At 39.4% G+C, this 21,315-nt stretch overlaps 1 protein-coding gene across 4 annotated transcripts in view; it reads left to right on the top strand.

Moving 5' to 3' along the window:
• Positions 1-21,315, top strand: part of CCDC191 (coiled-coil domain containing 191) — a 77,862-nt gene that overhangs the window by 10,894 nt on the left and 45,653 nt on the right. For 2 of the 4 annotated variants that reach the window (XM_053663082.1, XM_053663083.1), the window contains 4 exons: positions 4,750-4,882; positions 11,504-11,682; positions 13,957-14,180; positions 16,330-16,483. In XM_053663082.1, the coding sequence (XP_053519057.1) occupies positions 4,750-4,882; positions 11,504-11,682; positions 13,957-14,180; positions 16,330-16,483 (690 nt within the window). Of the gene's footprint in view, positions 1-4,744; positions 4,883-11,503; positions 11,683-13,956; positions 14,181-16,329; positions 16,484-21,315 lie in introns of all 4 variants that reach the window. The other 2 variants (XM_037136846.2, XM_037136848.2) reach the window with 1 other exon arrangement.

The following is a 21,315-nucleotide window of genomic DNA, read 5'->3' as shown; positions in this document are numbered from 1 at the left end:
AGTTACTGATGCCCTGACTAACTCCACTGTTTAGGGAAGAAGGGATGAGGAGGAGCTAGCAAAAAAGCCTGGGAAGGAGAGGCCACAGAGACAGGAGGAAAGTCAGTACCATGTGCTGGAAGCCAGCTTCCATCTGGATTATTTATGTCTCCAGTTATTCAGTTTACTTCTTTTATTCAACACATATATATTTAAATCTGTTCAGTGTCAGGAACTATTTTAGGCACTAGAGGAACAGGTTGTGAACAAGACAGGCAAAGCCTTGGCTTTTATGTGGTATACATTTTAGTGTGGGAATAAAGAAAATTTTAGAAATTATCAGATAGTGACATGTCACTCAAATCTGGACCTGAATAACAAAAAGGAGCTTTCTGAGCAGTAATGGAGGAAGAACAACCCAGGCTGAGAGAAAGGTGGCGTCAAGGGCTAAAGTAGAGCCCTGGCTGGTATGGCTCAGTGGATTGAGCACCAGCCTGTGACCTAAGGGGCCACTGGTTTGATTCCCAGTCAGGGCACCTGCCTGGGTTGCAGGCTAGGTCCCTGGCAGAGGGCACGTGAGAGGGGACCACACATTGATGCTTCTCTCTCTTTCCCCCTCCCATACCCTCTCTCTAAAAGAAATAAATAAAATCTTTAAAAAAGAAAAAGAGAGATAAAGTACAGAGAAGCTACAAGAACTGAAGGATGACCAGTGCGGTGACCAGTGTGGCTCGACCTTCCCAAAGGAGGTGGCTTTGCAAGAGTGCACAGGAGACATGTCACACAGGGCCTTATAAACCCGCAAAAAGAATTTAGATTTTCTGTGGAGTATGATGAGGCATCATTGAAAGGTTTTAAGCAAGGTAATTTATGCATTGAAAGGTTTTAATAGAATAACTTTTTTTTATGTATTAAAAATTAATCGTAGGGGAGAGAATGAGGGAAAAGGGAGAACAGTGGGAGACTGTGGCAGTGGCCGGGGTGGCAGTAATAGTCCCTGGTCTTGGGAGACTGGTAGTGCTGGAGACGGAGGGAGGAGCTGGATTCGGAAATTGGCAAGGGATGTCTTATCCATCCTACTTTCCATTCCACCAATAGGATTACACAATATACTTTAGAAGGTTTCTGAGAAGTCCTGCAGTTAAAAATGTTTTCACTTATCCCAGTTCCCAACTTTCCTATACCACGAAACTCTTTTTATCCAGAAATACCTATTATTATCCTGAGAAACTAGTGACCACATTAGGAAGTACTGTTGTATGGATGGAATGTGGTTTTTTGAAGGTTTTTATCCTCTTCTCCTCTCATCAACCAGCTGTTAATACCCTACATGACCTAGTGTTCTGAGGAGCATCCTTTGAGAAGCTCTGCTTCAAGTTAGCCTTCTATACCTCTCTGGTCCAGCGTGAGGAGTTCCTACAGTTGAACACTGCAGGGAAAGTTACCATTTTTATTCTTTTGGAACACTTTATAGTATAGGAGTCCCCCCTTACCCATGGTTTCACTTTCCACAGAAAAATATTAAATAGAAAATTCCATAAATAAATAAAATGCATAAATTTAAACTTGCATGTCATTTTGAGCAGATGATGAAATCTCTCACTGTCTGCTTTGTTTTAATGTGAATCATCCCTTCGTCCAGCTTATCCACACTGAAAATCACTACCCTCCCCTGAGTCACCTAGTAGCTGTCCCGGTTATCAGACTGCGGTCGTATCACAGTGCTTGTGTTCAAGTAACATTTAGTTCCGTTAATAATGTACAAGAGTAGTGATGCTGGCAATTCAGATACACCAAAGAAGCTGTAAGTGCTTCCGTTAAGTAAAAAGGTGAATGTAGAACAATAAGATATTTTGAAAGAAACTACATTCACATAACTTTTATCATAGTATATTGTTATAACTGTTCTGTTTTATTGTTAATCTCTTATTGTGCCTAATTATAAACTAAACTTTATTATAGGTGTGTGTGTATAGGATAAAACAGTACACATAGGATTTGGCACTGCCCACTGTTTCAGGCATTTGCTGGGAGTCTTAGAACATTTCTCCCATGGGTAAGGGGGTGCGGGACTATTATAAACCTCTATTTACCAATGAAGTGTGTTTAGTAGATCTGAATTATTCTATATATAAGTTATTATGCACATGCATATCTGAATTGTACAAAGGGTTTCTCAGTAAATGTCTGCTCCCTTTCTCTGCTTTCCTCTGAAAGCCAAAAATGTTTGTTGCTAATATACTTTTTATATCTATTTTCTACTACCTTGATTCATTTTTTCCTGTTTTATGTATATCAATCTATATTAAGTGCCTTTTAGCATCATTTAATGTATAGAAACATTCCATTCTCTCAGGGCTATGTGATAAAGATACTAATGATGAAGACAATGCTGACATATGAGGGGGAAACCCCCCAAATGGAATAATTTTCTAGAGGGCACGCCCCTGGTAATACAGACTTCCCCTGCTAGGTGAGTATTCTAGAAACCAATCTGTATCAGTGTACCAACTGGTGTTACCATGAGAGGCCGGGTTCAGCCTCAGTGGATTTTTGTTGAAGACAGTTTCAGCCTGTTTGCCCATTTCATGGTGGGTAACTGACCAGCGCACCTGCCCACACTGCGCTGAGTGTTTCTGACCACAAGCGGCACGATGCGCATGCCCCGCCCTCCCCGTTCACCTGAACTCACCCAAAGCGACTTTTCTTTTCCCTTGGTCTGTTTCCCTGGGTAAAAAAGTCCTCAAAGGGAAACATTTTGCCGAAGTGGAAAAAGTGAAAGAAAAAGTGGCAGAAGCACTAAAAGGCACCAAAATCGAAGAGTTCAAAAACTGTTTTGAGCAGTGGAAAATACATCTCACTAGGTGTATTGCATCAAATAGAGAGAACTTTGAAGGTGACTGAAGTTTAAACATGTAAGAATAAATACACAATTTTTTATAAATAAATTTGGGGGGGGGATATTTTTCTTCTTTGAAACCCCCATACCATACCCATAAGAACTTTGAAAATGAAGAAGGTAATACTAAAGTAGATGTTTTCTCACCTGCGCATTTAAGATTTTTCTTGATACCATTAGGAAAGAAATCCAAATGCAGTTGGCCTTCAGGATATCACATTCAGTTTTTTTTCTCCTGTCTCAGTGACCGTTTCCTCCTAGTTTGCTTTCCTGGTTCTGCCTTATCTCTGCAGCCTGTAAATACTGGAGTTCCTCAGGGTTGGTCCTTGAACCGGTCTCTATCCACCTTCCTCTGGCAACTTCATCCACTTTTACAGCTTCTGGTACCATCTGTATGTTAATAACACCCACATTAATTTCTTCAGCTTGGATTTCTTCACCTGTCCCCTGAAATACCCATTTGACATCCCTATTTGGATATCATAAGCATCTCAAACCTAACAAGTCTAAAACTGAACTCCTGACCTTCCTCCCAACCTGCTGCTCCCTTGGCCTTCCCTGGCTCAGTGAGTGGTATCTCCATTCTTGCAGATGCTTAGGCCAAAAACCTGTACATTTATTTCTCTCGCATCCCATATCCAGTCCATCAGCAAATCATGTCAACTTTACCTCAAAACACTATTTTTTACAGTATTACCATTTTTAATAAATGGTAATATCCTCGAGGTCCCGGTCATCATCACCCCTCTCCTAGATCACTGCATTGGTCTTCCAGTTGGTGTGCCCTGCCTCCGAGTGTATCCCCTATAGTTTATTTTAACATAGTAGGCAGAGTGGCCTCATTGCTCAAAACCCTGCTGGGGCTTCCCAGTGCATTCGGAGTAAAAGCCAAAGTACCTATAATGGTGTCAGGACTCTAAAGAAAGGGTTTTCAACCTCAGCACTGTTGACATTTTGGGCCAGATAAGTTCTGTTGGTGATGCCGTGTGCGTTGCAGGATGTTTAGCAGCATCCCCAGTCTCTACCTGCTAAATGCCAGTATTACCTCCTCCAGGTGTGACAACAAAAAATGGCTGCAGACATTGCCAAATGTCCCTAGCAGCACACTTTTGCCCTAATCTAGAATCACTGCTCTAAACTTGATGCCCACATTACCACTACCACCTCATCTTCTACCCTTTCTTCCATGCCCTTCACTCACTCTCCAGCTACACTGCCTCCTTACTGTTTCTCCCAACACACTGAACACTCGCCTGCCTTAGGCATGGAGTAATGTCCCTTACATATCCATATGGCTCACACCCTCACTTCCTTCCCTTCTTTGCTCAAATATCTTCACTGTGAGACCACTTTTACCACCCAATTTAAAACTACCAATGCCTATCTTCCATTTCTTGTATACCATTTCTTTTTCTCCTGCTTTGATTTAAAATTTTTTTTTTACTTTTTTATTTATTTTTAGAGAGAGGGTAAGAGAGGGAGAGAAACATCAGGGTATGGTTGCCTCTTGTGCGTCCCCTACTGGGAGCCTGGCCCACAACCCAGGCATGTGTCCTGGCTGGGAATCAAACCAGCAACCCTTTGGTTTTCAGGCTAGTGCTCAAGCTACTATGCCACACCAGCCAGGGCTCTACTCTTCTTGTTTAGTTGTTTATGGTCTCTCTTCCCCAAGTAGAATGTAAGCTGTGTGGTGTAGGTTTAATTTTTCCTGTTCTGTTCACTGCTGTATTTCTAGCATCAAGAACAATGCATCTGGACAAATGATCAGAGCTCAATTAAAATTTAGTGAATGAATGAAAACAGTGAATGAAGTAAGGTCTCTGAAGTAACTGAAATATTTAAAAAATGTTTTTGTTTTATTGGTAGCTCAGGAGCTGGTCAGTGAGTGGTTAGACACCAAACTTAAACAAGAACTAGCAAGTGACGGGGAAGCTGAAGACACTGTGTCAAGTATCCCTCCTGTGTTAGAAGCCGGTGATCATTTCAAACATGACAAGTTTGATGGTAAGAACTGATCTCATTGTTCTAAGCTTTAACATCCAATAAATGTGTCTAAGGTGTCTTTTTTTTAAGATTTTATGTATTTCTAGAGAGAAGGGAAGGGAGGGAGAGAGAGAGAGAAGCATCAATGTGACAGAGAAACATCTATTGGATGAGTGTCATGTGCACCCCAACCGAGGACTGAACCCACAACCTCGGCATGTGCCCTGACCCGAATCAAATTGGCAACCTTTCACTTTCCAGGACAACGCCCAACCAACTAGCCACACTGGTCAGGGCAAGGATGTATTTATTTTCAGTTGTTTTGAATAATAAATATGTTATTTAGCTTTTCAGTGTTTTGCTTATGTTTATAATTGGCTTTAATTTTTCTTGACTCAATTTAAATTATATCTTCAGTAAATTCACAATGTTCTTTAAAATATTCTATGATTTATAATTCTTGTGATTATAATAGTAAATAATGCTGTTTAAGAGTGCTTCTGCCTATATGTTGTTAGATGACCACTTATTTTGGACACTGCATTTGAACACTCATACATCATTTTATATTTACAAATCCTTTATATATCTTTATAAAAAATTATTTCTTGTACACAAAGCTAGTATCAGACAAGTTCAATGGCTAACTTGTGATGATTCCTCAAATGTAGCCACAGTCTTGAGATTATTTCCCCTGAGCATAACGGTAAGCAGGTGACAGCGGTGGCAGCTCCTTGTGCATTACTCGGACACCCTTGGTGAACTCACCTGGCAGCGTTCCCTTTGTTAGGACTCTTCAAGATCAGCAGCTCAGGAATCGCAAAGTCATGAGCTCTTGAAGTTAGAGGAGTCCTTCAAGATCGCCTAGTCCGATCTGTTCTCTTCACCCCTACACAGAGATCCTTCTACAGCACACCTGGTAGGGGTGACACAGTCTCTGCCTGAACCCCTCCCAGGACACAGAGCCTGCACTTCGGAGGGGCGCCTCCTGCTGCTGGGAGGCTCTCCTCTTCATTGCATTTCCTCTTAGTTAGGAGAGTTAGAATTTTATCCTCAGGAACTTTTTTTTTACTTTTAAAGATATATTTTATTGATTATGCTATTAGAGTTGACCTATTTTTTTCTCCCCCTTATTTTCCTCTGCCCTGTACCCCTCCTGTCACCAGCATCCTCCCCTCCTTAGTTCATGTCCATGGGTCTTACATTTAAGCTCTTTGGCTTCCCCATTTCCCGTGCTATTCTTAACCTCCCCCTGTCTATGTTCTACCTACCATTTATGCTTCTTATTCTCTGTACCTTTCCCCCCATTCTCTCTCCTTCCCCTCCCCGCTGGTAACCCTCCATGTGATCTCTATTTCTGTGAATCTGTTCCTGTTCTAGTTTTTGGATTAGTTCATTTTTGTTGTTGTGGGGTTTTTTTAGGTTCAGTTGTTGATAGTTTGAGTTCATTGTCATTTTACTGTTTGTATTTTATTTTTGATTTTTAAATGCTAATTTTATTTTACTGTTGGTATTTTGATCATTTTTTTTCTAAGATAAGTCCCTTTAACATTTCATATAATAAGGACTTGGTGATGATGAACTTCTTGAACTTGATCTTATCTGGGAAGCACTTTATCTGCCCTTCCATTCTAAATGGTAGCTTTGCAGGATAGAGTCATCTTGGATGTAGGTCCTTGCCTTTCCTGACTTTGAATACTTCTTTCCAGACCCTTCTTTTCTGCAAGGTTTCTTTTGAAAAATCAGCTGACACTCTAGGAACTCCTTTTGAGGCAACTGTGTCCTTTTCTCTTGCTGCTTTTAAGATTCTCTCCTCTTTAATCTTGGATAATGTAATTATGATGTGCCTTGATATGTGCTTCTTTGGGTCCAACATTTTTAGGACTCACTGAGCTTCTTGGACTTCGTGGAAGTCTATTTCCTTTGCCAGATTGGGGAAGTTCTCCTTTATTTGTTCAAATAACTTTTCCACTTGTTGCTCTTCCCCTTCTCCTTCTGGCACCCCTATAATTCATATGTTGGAATGTTTAAAGATGTCCTGCAGGTTTCTAAGCCTCCACATTTTTTTGAATTCTCGTTTCTCATTCTGTTCTAGTTGAGTGTTTTTTTCTTACTTCAGGTCCAAACCATTTGTTTGAGTCCCGGTTTCCTTCCCTTCACTCTTGGTTCCCTGTACATTTTCCTTTATTTCACTTAGCATAGCCTTCATTTTTTTCATCTAATTTGCAACCATATTCAACCAATTCTGTGAGCATCCTGATTACCAGTGTTTTGAACTCTGCATCTGATAGGTTGGCTATCTCTTTGTCACTTAGTTGTATTTTTTATGGAGTTTTGACCTGTTCTTTCATTTGGGCCATTATTTTTTTATCTTAATGTGCCTGTTACATAGTCAGGGGTGGAGCCTTAGGTTTTCACCAGGGCGGGGCAACCCACGTTGCTGCATGGTGGGGCTGTGTGTGGGGCAGGGGTCTGAGAGGGAACAATGCCACTTGCTCAGCTCTTGGCTGACTTCCAGTCATTTCCACTGTTACCCACAAGCAAATGGGGCCCTTTTGATGCTGATTCCTGAGTGGGTGGGTTTGTGTGCATTAGGACCCTGTGGGTCTCTCCAACAGACTCTCCTGTGAGGCTGGGAGTTTCTCCTATGGCCTCAACCCCCACAGGTTTTTTTCAGTCAGAGATTCTGAGGCTTTATTTCCCTGCACTGGAACTCTGGGTTGTGTGGTCTGTCTTGCTTCCCAGTTATTTTTTCCAGTTTGTCTCTACAGAAATGTGGACCACCCCATCTGCCAGCTGCCACCTTGCCACCCTGGCCTACCCTGGTCCTCCAGCCACAGCCTTGCCATGAGTCTTCTCTGCCCCAGCTGCCCATTTCCTCCCTCCCTGCCAGCCTTGATGACTGTTTCTTCTTTAACTCCTTGTGTTACAGAACAGACCCTGGGGGGAGTGAACGATACAGTATTACCAAAAGGACCCCCCCTTTTTCTCCAGGGGTTCCTCCCGTACTAGGTTCGCTTTGCCAGCCACCAGATGAAAGATGTCTCTCAATGCCAGAGATTGGTAAAAAGAAAAGGAATTATTTATTTAAAGGTTATACGGACTTAAGAGTAATGACTTAATGTCTTCATTAATATACCAAAGTCCTTTAGGATACCCACAGATGCACACAGTCCTTCCTTCTCCCTCTGCCCAGTCTGGGGTACCGTATCTCAGGAAAAGAAGCAGAAGTCCGTGATTCAGGCTCCCAGCACCATCAGCTGTGTCACTGCCATGATCTCCAGTTAATCCAAAGCCATGTGGCACCTTCTCATCGCCCATTAGCAAGAGTCCTTTCATCCCTTTTCTTCCAGGCAAAGTCTCTCCTGCTTCCTAAGCCATGTAGCAAAAGGGAGCACCCCAAAGCCACATGGTGATTCCCGTCATGGCTGCTGCACTTCGCCAGTCTTCCTCTGCAGCCCCATTTCTGACCCTTCCCACAATCAGTTACACCTGCCAGCATTCCCCTATCCTTCCAGCTTTACTGGGCTGCCATAGTAAGTGTGGGCAGTCATGGCCCTCTGGTGTGGAGCCAATCATCTCCAAGCTTTCATGCAGGTGCTGTAACCAGGGGGAGTTGCTTCCCAGTTACATCCTGGCTTGAAGTCACTCCAGTTGCCCTGGCTCAAAGCATGGCCACAGGTATTTAACATATCTATGAAACCAGTTAAATGACATGTTAAATGACCATGCCTGAGGTTAGCTGCGAAGCTGTTGCTGTACAAAACAGCTCTCAATGGCCCTGCTCCATGTATCCCATCCCCCAGCTCAGACTGGCAGGAGTGAGGACATCATATATATTTTTTCTCTAATATTTCTTGAACACCCTGAATTCTGGACCCCATTACAAATTCCTATTTGGGCCCCTGCCTTGGCTACACCCTGTTACACTTGGTTGTCAGACTTCCATACACTTTGACTTTCTGGCAGATCTGATTATTTTTTGTTTTTAAATTTGTTGTTGTCCTTTTGGTTGTGTGAGGAGGCACAGTGTGTCTACCTACACCTCCATCTTGGCTGGAAGTTGTCCTCAGTAACTTTTACCCTACAATGCCACAGAAAATAATAATGTATTCCCTCTCTCAAGAACAGTCTTTATGTTTTTGTGGAAGCTGTAATAATATCTGATCCCTCATATACTTCACTGCTCCTAGATTAAATTAACCTCAGTTCTCTCAACAGTTCTTTATTATCTAATTGTGTCTAGATCTTATCCTGGTTGCCACCGTCTGAATGTTTTCTAGTTTATTAATGTCATTATTAAAGTGAGGCATTTTAGTACTTCATATTTATTCTGAAGCATGTATGAAATGTAGTGAAACTATTATTTCCTTTCATATGGTGCTAATGGAGCTAGTTATGTCTCTTTACTTAGGTTGGCTATTGCTGCCTAGTGTCATCCAGACCTCACTCATCTTATGCTTATAGAGTTTTGTTTTGGGGGGTTTAGTCTAATTTAATTTAGTTTTTTTAGTAAAACATTAAACAAAATTATTATGTAGCCATAAAAAGGATGCTTACCAAAAATATTGATTAACATGTGATTATCTCAGTAGACACAGGAAAAGTACTTTGTCCTGATTAAAAACTCTTAACAAACTAGTAGTAGAAGGTAAATTCTTTAACTTAACAAAGGGCATTTACATAAGACATATAGAAAACAAATACCAAGGTGATAAATGTATTTCCTACCTTATTGGGAATTACATTAAATATAAATGAATTAAACACTCCAATCAAAAGACAAATTGGCAGATTGAATTTAAAAACATGACCTCCCTATATGATATCTACAGGAGACACAATTTAGTTTCAAAGATATAAAAAGGTTGAAAGTAAAAGGGTGGAAAAAGATATACTATGCAAACTGTGACCAGAAAAAGAGCAAGAGCAGCTTGCTAATACAAGAAAAAAAATAGACTAAGATTTTTTAAAAAGTGGTACTGGAGACAAAGAAGGGCATTTTATAATGATCAAAGGATCAATCCATCATGAAAGCATAAGCATAAACATATGTATATGTAACAAAAGAGTCCCAAAATATGTGAAGCAGAAACTGACAGAATTGAAAGGAGAAATAGGTAGTTCAGCAATAATCACTAGAAACTTCAATACCCCATTTTATTTTACTTTATTTTTAAGATTTTATTTATTTATTTTTAGAGAGAGGAGAAGGGAGAGAGGAAGAAAGGGAGAGAGAAACATCAATTGGTTGCCTCTTGTATGACCCCAGTTGAGGACCTGGCCCATGACCCAGGCATGTGCCCTGACTAGGAATCAAACCAGCAACCTTTTAGCTTACAGGACGATGCCCAACCCACTGAGCCACACCAATCAGGGCAATATCCTATTTTTAATAATGTATGTAACTACATAGTGTACTGAACAGAACATCAAGGAAGATATTCAATATTGTGAATTGTTAGGATAACACAAGTTAAAACTACCATTTACATACCTATTAAAATGGTTTAAATTAAAAGGCCTTACTAAATATTGTTAAGGATGTGGAAGAACTGGCATATTCCTGTACTGCTAGTGAGAATATAAAATCATATAGCCATTTTGGAAAACAGTTTGGCAGTTTCTTAAAAAGTTTCTCTTCCTAAGGGAAAAGAAAGCACATGTTTATGCAAGAACTTGTACATAAATGTTCTTAACAACTTTATTTGCAATAGCCCAAATATGGAAATAATCCAAATGTTATTTCCACAGATGAATGATTGAATAAATTGTGGTATACATTTACAATGGAATACTACTCAGCAGTAAAAAGAGATAAACTATTGATACAACATGGATGAGTCTCAAAATAATTACTCTGAGTAAAAGAAGCCTGACTGTCCCCCCCCCGCAAAAAAGTACATAGCATATGACTTAAATGATACAAAACTCTAGAAAATGTAATATCTGTAGTGACAGAAAGCAGGTCTGTGTTTGCGTGGGATGGGGCCGAGAGCTTGGGGAAGAGCGAGAGGAAGAGTTAGAAATAAGCACAAGGACGTTTTTAAGGCTGACAGACATGTTCATTATCGTGGTTGTAGTAATGGTTTATTGGTATATGTATATGTCAAAACTCATTGTAAACTTTTAAATATTTACTTTATTTGTTAATTACAACTGCAATTGTCATTAAAAAGAAAATAGAGCCCTGGCCAGTGTAGCTCAGTTGGTTGGAGCATTGTCCCATAGACCAAAAGTCCTCAGGTTTGATCCCTGGTAGGGGCATATTTGGAAAGGAAACTGATCAATGTTTCTCCTTCTCCACCCCCACCTCTAAAAACCATAAAAATGTGTCCTCAGGTGAGGATTAAAAACACAAAAACTAACAGAGTCCTCAAAGACGTTTAGATTAAATAAATTTGTCAGGAAGTCTTTAGTGACATGGGTGAGGGCAGTCCTTCATGAGTGGAGGTTTTTTCCCTCTTAGTTGCAGTTTATTGCTGAGGACTATACTCATCCAATGGGCATTAGCAGTTACTATGTATTGAACACTAACAGTATTGTATTTTTTATTGTACCACGATTGTTTACATAAATATGGAAATTATATTAACATTTTTTAATTAAAAAAATTTTTTGTCATTTTTCTGTTTCCTCCAGATTTCTGTGGCTATTTGGAGGAAGAAGAGGAAAGTACCACGGTTCAAAAATTTATAGACCATCTGCTCCATAAAGATGTGGTGGGTTCTGGGATGTTGGAAGATCTTGGAATGAATGGAAAGCAAGACAAGAAGCAGCAGAAGGATCCTCGTCTTACCATGGAGATAAGACATAAGCAGGTGGGAGGGAAAAACAACATTAAAATGGATAACAGGAAGCAATCTTTGTATAACACATTTAATAAGCTTAAATAAAGACTGAGGATTTATTATGAAAAAGGGTGCCATCTGTGGTTCAGTTAGAAAGAATAAAATAAAAGAACTTCAGAAGAAAAGTAGTGCTCATAAACTGAGGATAGGAAACTATTTAAGAAACATCCAAAAAAGGAATAATTGAATTTGACCAATAGAGTTATGAGCTGAACTTTATTAGTTGGATGTGGTACTTCCTGTTATAAGTATGTAGATTGGGTTTTGCTTGAATTTGGTTTTTGAATTGACACATCGATATGTTAATATCATGAATATTCTGATGAATGTTATAATGATAATTCTTTTCTAGACAACTGAAAAAAATTCACTCGTTTTGTGATTATAATTTGAAAGGGAGGACAAATCTGAATTAAATCTAGTTCAGCTGTTTTGAATTAGAAAGTCATATGGAAACTTTCTTTTCTCTGAAGGGAATAGTAGGTTATAGGAAAAAGATGCATCTCCACACTTTGCAGAGAAGCTTCAGGGAATCAGAAGGACTCTCTTTGCTACATGTCCATTGCCAAGACTAAACCAGAACTCATGTCTAGACATGTGTGCTGTCTTTCATAACACTGAACTTCTGATTGCTTTAAATGATAAGATGTGCCTAATCAGGACTGGGCATGGTAGGAAAACTACATAGAAGTACACCCTATTTTGGATTTGTAAGAAGGAGGAGGAAAGACGTTTCAATAAGAGATAGCCATTAGCTAGAAGTCATATATCTGAAGGGTAAGATACGAGTAAAGTCAAGTGAAGCAGGAGGGGAAGGACCAATCCTTCATTTATAACTAGTCCAGCCTCTAGCAGGGGTGTCCAACCTTTTGGCGCCTCTGCACCACCCTGGTAAAAGAAGAGTTGTCTTGGGCTACACGTTAAATACACTACAACATGTGACCACAAAATATATCCTTATGTCCTGAGTTAATTTAGAATTTTGTGTTGAGCCGCAGTCACAGCCATCCTGGGCTGCAGAGCCATCCTACAGGCTGCAGGTTGGACACCCCTGCGAATTAGTAGATTTTAAAAAATCACTGTGCTTATTCAGAGATATCTGTGAAGTTCATGGTTTTGATTTTCAAATTTGACCCAGAATCATTAATGTTTAAATAGCGATAGAAATAAATAAAGGATTGTGGTGTTCTTTAAGACAATATAGATGCTCCTTGACTTGTGATAGGGTTAGACCTCCATATACCCACTGTAAGTTGAAAATATAGTGAGTCAAAACAGCATTTACTGTTTTTTGCTGTGTATAAAATGCACTCCTGTGTATAGTGCACGCCCACGTTTTTGGCCCAAACTTTCAGGGAAAAAATATTTTATTTTAATTTTTAATCCATTTATTTATTTCTATTTAGAAACAAAATTGATGAACATATTCCAGGGTATTCTTTTGCATACAAATATTGTTACTGCTCTCTAGTGTTACACTTTTAATGCATAAGCATAAATAAAAGAAGTAAAGACATTTATATAGATACAGAATTAGTACTACCCATGTATAATTTGCATCTTTATTTTTCCCTCAAAAATTTGGTAAAAAAGTGTGCATTATACACAGCAAAATACGGTAACGCACATTAACTTCCAGGTGAGTGAATTAATCTCACTGCTGCTGCCCAGTATTATGGGAAAGTGTTATACCACATACCACTAGCCCAGGAAAAGATCAAAATTCAGAATTTGAAGTATGGTGTCTACTGAAGACATATTGCTTTTATACCATTGTAAAGTCAAAAAATTGTAAGTCAAGCAGTCATAAGTTGGGGACCATCTGTAAATCACTGTTCTAGCCTTCACAATGTAGCCTCCCCCAAATACTATTTTTAAAAAGATTATAATTAGTATGTAGACATATAAATAAATAAATAGTAGTAATGTATATTTTGAAAAATCTTATGGGTGGGAAATCATTACTAAATAAGAATTCAGACCTTGGCAGCTGACCCATTAGGTTTTCGACTTTTCCGTGGTGCAGATAATTCCCTAACTGTTTGAGAGTCATCTTACCTAACTTCACTTAAAATTTTGTATTGGCCCTTACCCAGTAAACAAATGAATTCCCTCCATTCTTCTGATAAACATAGGAGTTCTGGAGCAGAGTGGGTATATTCTGAACTTCAAAATGTGTTCTATGATTTTGCAAATCTCTTTTCTACTTGAAAAACTGCATTTTACCTTTGTGTTCTCCTTAAGGTAAAAGAAAATCGCTTAAGACGGGAGAAAGAATTGGAGCGCCAGAGAATTGAAAAGACCCTGAAAAAATCAGCCTTCTTAGAGGCTCAGTATCTGGTACAGGAAGAGAAGAAAAGGAAGGCTCTGGAGGCCAAGAAAGAGGAGGAGGAGATTCAAAGGGAGATGGTAAAGCTGCGGAGAGAGATAATTGAGAGGAGGCGCACCGTGGAAGAAGCTTGGAAAATGTAAGTCAGCTGTGATGAGCAGTGTAGAGTTTGTTTTTGTTCAAGCAGTCATTTTGGAAGTACACTAAAGTTTTTTTAAATGGACAAACATTAAAATTACAAAACACAACAGAGAAATCACCCACTATTCCACCATCTTAACAAATTAACTCTTTTCACTCTTCTATATGTCTTCCTGGTCTTCGTCCCTTTACATACTTAATTGCAACTATAAAATACATTTAATTTGTTATCTGGTTGTTGTAATTATCACATTAACTGGAGTCCTGAGGTTTGTAAGTTACTCCACTGAGTTCTATACCATAATTTATGTAATAATCTCCTTATACTGGTAAGCATTACAGCTATTTCAGACTTTTCCACCAATAATGCACTGAGCATCCTTAAGCAAAGAACTTTTTTATTCCTTTGAATTATATTCTTAGGATTGTAATTACTGAGTTAAATGGTAGAAGGCCTTTTTATGACTCTTGAAATATTGCCAGGTTGCTTTCCAAATGGATTGGACTATTACTATTTTGGCCGTGGTCCGGTTTACTAGTTTTCTTAGCATTGAGGAGTATCCTCATTTTCAATGTACTTTGCACTTGTGATAGGTATTATATTGGTTGGCTTGCATCTCTTAGGTTATCTGAACACTTTGAAGGTTTAATGTGTTTCCTTACGCACAGTCACTAATTGTGCCTTATTCTATTGTGAATGGCGTTGGTGTAGCGTCTTCCGACAATCACAGGGAGAGTCTCCATGGCCAGGCTGCCACTGATAAAGAAAAGGAATATCTGACATAAGAGGAAAATCAAAGTAGTTCTCACAGGATGTAGTACTATTATGTGTCCTCATGAAGAAAATGAGCTTCACAAAGGAAGTAACATGTATTTATTCAGAGACACAGCATTGATGCTTGAACTGCAAAGGCCTGGGAACAGTGCGCCTGAAGTGACTGAATACTCAGAGAGGCCACAAAGACCTATTAGATAACCGCTTCCACGCCCATCAGCCCACACAGCTTTGCCCTCTGTGTTCTTGATTGCTCTCATTCTACCCACTTTAAAACAGCTCTGCAGTGGGCTTGCCCTTCACTTTCAAGTGCTGGGCCCAGGCCTCCTCTGGACGCCATTCCTCTTAGAAAGCAATCACCAGTGTTTTAGTGACTTCTTGCTAAGGTCAGCTATGCTTTTCCCATTGCTCTTAAGCCCTGAGAAATGTAGGCTGACCTGAAATAAACTGTGAAGCTAGTAACATTTGTTGGTAGCAGGGAGCTCTGCTCCAGTGGGCACTCAGCAAATGATCACTCACCAGTTATTTCTTTTAAAAGTTAAAATCTTATCCATGGTTACAGTGAGACAGATATTGTGCTGTTCTTCTGGCGGATGAACTGATTTAAACGTTCCAGAAAGCGATTTGGTAATAAACACAAGAGCCATAAAAATGTTAGTATCACTTGACCTGGGAATTTCCAATTCTAGGGAAACTGCCCTAAGAAAATGATCAGAAATCCAGACAAAGATTTGTGCACAAAGATAATTAAAGTAATATTACTTATGATAACAGGCATTAATAAATAGTGGAGGAATGAATAAACAGTAACTTTGTAGTGAAACAGCACTGGCATGTTATCAGTGTTTTAGTCTGTGTGGAAATATGGATAGCTTTTATCTCCCTCTCGGTTTTTTACCATGAGCCGATAATGCTTTTCTACTTTTCAGAACATATTATAACAATTTCCTTTCATTTAATCCATACTTTATTTTTAAAAAGGAATAAATTAAGGCTCATGGTAAAAAATCATCATACCATGTAGTTTTTTATTTTTGTTTTTGTTTTAAAGATTTTATTTATTTATTTTTAGACAGGGGAAGGGAGGGAGAGAAACATCAATGTGTGGTTGCCTCTCGAGCACCCCCTACTGGACACCTGGCCTGCAACCCAGGTATGTGCTCTGACTGGGAATCAAGCTAGTGAACCTTTGGTTCTCAGGCTGGCACTCAATGCCCTGAGCCACACCAGCCAGGGCCCTATCATGTAGTTTTAAAGCCAAATCTAAATCTGTGTCTTCTGATGGAAAATTTAGTATCATTCCACAATGGTCTGTAACTACTCATTGTTAAGTCTATTGTTTATGTATGTATTTTTAAATTGTTATAAATAGAGAAAAGAAAAAGCAAGAAGAAAGTTCTCCAAAACATCCAGAAAAAGGCGCGTTTCATCATGATCATATTCTTCAGGAGGAAGAAAAATTGGCAAAAGAAAGAAAGAAGGAATTGAAAGAGTTACTAATTCAAACTTACAAGGAAAATCACCAGGTGGGATTGTAATGTTTTTTATTCATCATTCTGTCCCATCATCTACAAGCATCTTTGCTCCATCAGCGATGGGGCGAAGTAACACTAAGCCCACCTGAGTAGTTTTTTCAGAAAGCTGGTTGTGTTTGGTGGTGGCATTTTGGTCAAGAGGTCACAATTGTTTAGGTGTAAAATAGCAAAAATTTGGTCAGATTTTGGCTTTAGGAATAGAGAGGAAAGTGTGGTGGGAGGAAATGTTAAGAACTGGGATTAACATTTTGAGAAAGATTGGCAAATAGTCTTAGATGCTGCGTTCTTCATGGAGTTAGTTCATCCTACTGCAGTAACCATTCAGGTTTCTGACAATAAGTAGGAAGGGGAATTAGTACTCAGGGGGCCCTCTTGAGATGGTGTAAGGAAAAAGTACCAACCAGTGAGAGATGAGTAAGACTTGTGTTCCCAATAAGATTAACTTTTAAATTTTATTGAAGTCCACTGTAGAAGAAGAAATAATGTATGTTTTAGATAGAAGTGCTAGGTATGAATTTAAAACACATAAGAGTTTTACAAATTGAGTGCCCTACTGAAACAGATTACTCTAATTTAAAAGGAACAGCCAGTGTATTTTAAAATGAGAGATTATGAATTAATTACTTCCATTTTGCCACAGATTCTGTTTGATTTATTGTTTTTAAGTTTTTATTTTGAAACAATTTTAGATATACAGAATGTTGCTAAAATAGTACACGGAGTTCCTGAATACCCGTCATCCAGCTTTCCCCAATGTTAATGTCTTACATAAACATAGTGTAATTATCAAAACTGGGAAATTAACACCGGTATAATACTATTAAATATCATTGACTAAACTGTAGCTTTTATTAGAATGATATCGGTTTTTCCACTAAGGTCTTTTTCCCTGCCAGGACTCAGTCCATGATTTCATGTTGCCTTTAGTTGTGATGTCTCCCTAGCCCCCTCCCTGTGCCTGTCTTTCCTTGTCTTTTATGATCTGGGCGTTTTTGAAGAGTACTAGTCAGGTATTCTGCAGAATATCTTTTAGTTTTGGTTTTCTGAGGTTTCCTTTTGTTTAAATTGAGATTATGCATTTTCGGTAAGAATACTACAAAAAGCGAGGCTCTGTCCTTCTCAGCATATCATATCGGGGGTACACAGCATTAATAATCTTATTACTGTTGGTGTTAGCCCTGTCTGATGAGTTTCCCCACTGTAAAGTTACCATTTCCCCTTTGTAACTCATAAATGCCTTAGAGGAAATACTGTGAAACTATGCAACCATCCTGCTTATCCTTCAACTTTAACCTGTTAATTTTAGTATCCATTGGTGGAACTTGCCTGTAACAGTTATATAGTGAGGTGTTTGTCTCATGATAATTTTATACTTATTTATTCTCCATTTATTAACTGAAGTTCTTTTAGAAGGAAAAACTGTCCTCTTTCTCCCATTTGTTTATTTATTCATTTATTCAGTGATTTATTTGTATTGGTATAGGTTCATGGGTATTTATTGTATTCTGTGGGTTATAATCTAATATTATGGTTGTTTTTACTTTGTTACTCAAATTGTTCTAACTTTAGCCATTAGGAGATATTTTAAGTTGACTCTTTTGCCCTTTCCGAATGCTTTTTTGGGCACTCCCTTTCTTTCTTTCACCACAAGATGTTTCAGGCTCATGTTGTATATTCCCTGCCCTAACCCTAGAATCAACTACTTTTACATGGAAGCCCGGTTCCTTTTATTGGAGAATAATATTTAGAAACCAAGACCTTGGAACTAGGTGTGTTCACTGCTCCTGGAATGTCACTGTTTCTGGGCCCTCTCAGCAGACAGGACTGGGAAATATTTTATATATAATACATATATACATATATATATATATATGTATATATACATATATACATACATATATATATATACTAACCCATATACACATGTTATATTATTTCTGTGTCTATCAGTATGTATATTAAAATCCATGAGTTCACACTAACACATCCAATTCCAGTGCAACAACATGGGGGTCATGCCATCCCTCCTCTTTCCTTATTTGCACATTATTTCTGTATCTGTATGTATTTTAATCATGAGTTTATGATGATAACTTCTACCCTATCCCAGTACCACAGGTTCCAGCATAGCTTTCCCTTCTTGCTTGTCTATAACTTCTTTCTTGAACAGTGAGAAACCTGAGCCTTATTATCTAAAATATATTTACTTATTTGTTTATTTAGTATATTATAGTTTCAGAATTCCTAATCCATATAGCTATGGAAACAAGTTTACTAACTACAGTATAATATTTGTAGAGTTATTTTCATTTTTAGCCATGTTAGCCAAAATATTATTTTTCAAAGTTATTTAGGTTAGTTCTTTTCTTCTTTCCCCTTTAGTGGGATTATTGTTAGTGTCTCCTACTTAGATTTCTCCAGTATATACGGGTGTAGCTGAGGCACAGGACAAATCTACCTGCCATACTTCTCAGGCTTTTACTTTGACTTGGCTGGAGACCACGTGGTCCTCTGGTAAATGTCACCAGAGTAGCAGGCCCTCTGGGATCCTCTTGGTCCCAGTCCACATTCCTAGCCTGGTTCTAAAGGAGGCTGAGGCTGCCCTTGGGTAATGAAACTTGGACACTCAGCAGCTTAAATATGACCACAGGATAAAAAGGGGGGAAATGCCTAGCTGACTTTCCTGTGAGTGACTAAACAACAGGAAGCTCTTTTCAGCACCCTCAGAATGTGCACTGGCACAAGCCCAGCAGCTGGGTCTATGGAGTGTTTGCAGGAAGACTGAGTGTCTCCTGGAGTTGCTTGATTTCGCGCTCCTTTAATTTCTGGCCTTTTTTGTGCTTTGACTCTGGATTATATTTGCGCCTCCAAACAATCTCTAGCATCACATTAGGACCACATTATTTAATAGAAGACTTTCTGAGAGAAGCAGAACAGGCTCTCATTAAAGCACAAGTTCAGGTGCGGCACTAGTCATGCATCTTTCCCGCACATTTTATTTCTGTCTCTTTGTTTTATCAAAAAAACTATTTTTACAGATATTTTCTACTTCTAGCCTATCTTATTTTTTCTTTGGTCTTACAATGAAATCTCTTGGGAAAATTTAGCAATCCACATGTCATTGCTAATTAGCAAAAACAAGGGATTAACTATAAAATTCTTTTTTTTTAATTTTTTAAATCATTTTTTTATTGATTACGCCATTACAGTTGTTCTATTCCCCCCCTTCATTCCCCTCCACCCTGCACACCCCTTCCCCCACCTTTAGTTTATGACCACATGTCTCAAGTTCTTTAGATTCTATATTTCCCATACTATTCTTGCCCCCCATCTATTTTCTATCTACCGTCTATGCTACTTATTTTCTGTACCTTCTCCCCACTTCTCCTCCTCCCACTCCCCTGTTGCTAACCCTCCTTGAGATCTTCATTTCTATGTTTCCACTCCTGATCTAGCTGTCCTTTTAGTTTGCTTTTGTTTTAAGTGTGGTTGTTGATAACTGTGAGTTTGCTGTCCTTTCACTGTTCATGTTTTTTTAACTTCTTTTTCTTAGATAAGTCCCTTTAACATTTCATATAATAAGGGCTTGGTGATGATGAACTCCTTGAATTTGATCTTATCTGAGAAGCACTTTATCTGCCCTTCCATTCTAAATGAAAGCTTTGCTGGATAGAGCAATCTTGGATATAGGTCCTTGCCTTTCATGATTTGGAAGACTTCTTTCCAGCCCCTTCTTGCCTGTAAGGTCTCTTTTGAGAAATCCGCTGACAGTCTGATGGGGACTCCTTTGTAGGTGACTGTCCCCTTATCTCTTGCTGCTTCTAGGATTCTCTCCTTCATTTTAATCTTGGCTAATGTAATGATGATGTGCCTTGGTGTGTTCCTTCTTGGGTCCAACTTCTTTGGGACTCTCTGAGCTTCCTGGATTTCCTGGAAGTCTATTTCCTTTGCCAGAACAGGGAAGTTCTCTTTTATTATTTGTTCAAACAAGGTTTCCACTCGTGACTGTTCCTCTTCCCCTTCTGGTACCCCTATAATTCGGATGTTGTAGAGTTTAAAGATGTCCTGGAGGTTCCTAAGCCTCTCCTCATTTTTTTGAATTCTTGTTTCTTCATTCTTTTCTGTTTGGTCATTTTTTCCTTCTTTCTGGTCTACTCCCTTGATTTGAGTCCCAGCCTTCTTTCCATTACTATTGGTTTCCTGCGCATTACCATTCATTTCAATTAGTTTAGCTTTCATATGTTTCTCTAATTTGTGACTAAAATCAACCAGTTCTGTGAGGATCCTGATCACCAGTGTTTTGAACTGTGCATCTGAAAGTTTGGCTATTTCTTCATCGCTTAGATTTATCGGCTCTGGGGCTCTAAGTTGTTCTTGAGCCATTTTTGGTCTGTTCATGCCCATTAAGTATGAGGAGCTGAGCCTTAGTTGTTTACCAGGGCGGGGCCACCCAGGTCGCTGGTTTGTGACCCTGTATGTGGGGGCATGGTCAGAGCGGGGAAATGGCGACCCCCTCTGCTGTTTCACAGTGCTGGGTGAGGAGCAGAGCCTTAAGTGGTTCACCGTGGCAGGGCTACTCAGGTCGCTGGGTTATGACGCTGTTATGTGGAGGCGGGGTCAGAGCAGGGAAATGGCAGTGCCCTCTGCTGCCGCTCGCCGCTGGGGCCTGCTGGGTCCCGCAGGGTCCTGTCTAACCGCCCACTCCCTCGCTGGTCTGTCTGCGCACCAATGCGCGACAGTCAAATCTTGGCCCTGCTCCCTCGCTGGTTCCCTGCGGTAGCTCGCTGGGTCCACCTGTTGCAACCCTGTTCCTGGGTTCCTCG

This window comes from Artibeus jamaicensis, unplaced genomic scaffold (genome assembly GCF_021234435.1).
Source record: "Artibeus jamaicensis isolate MK-2021 breed Jamaican fruit bat unplaced genomic scaffold, CSHL_Jam_final contig_3126, whole genome shotgun sequence".
NCBI lineage: Eukaryota > Metazoa > Chordata > Mammalia > Chiroptera > Phyllostomidae > Artibeus > Artibeus jamaicensis.
Note: the sequence above shows the minus strand (reverse complement) of the source record. Positions and strands in the feature narration are given on the sequence as shown.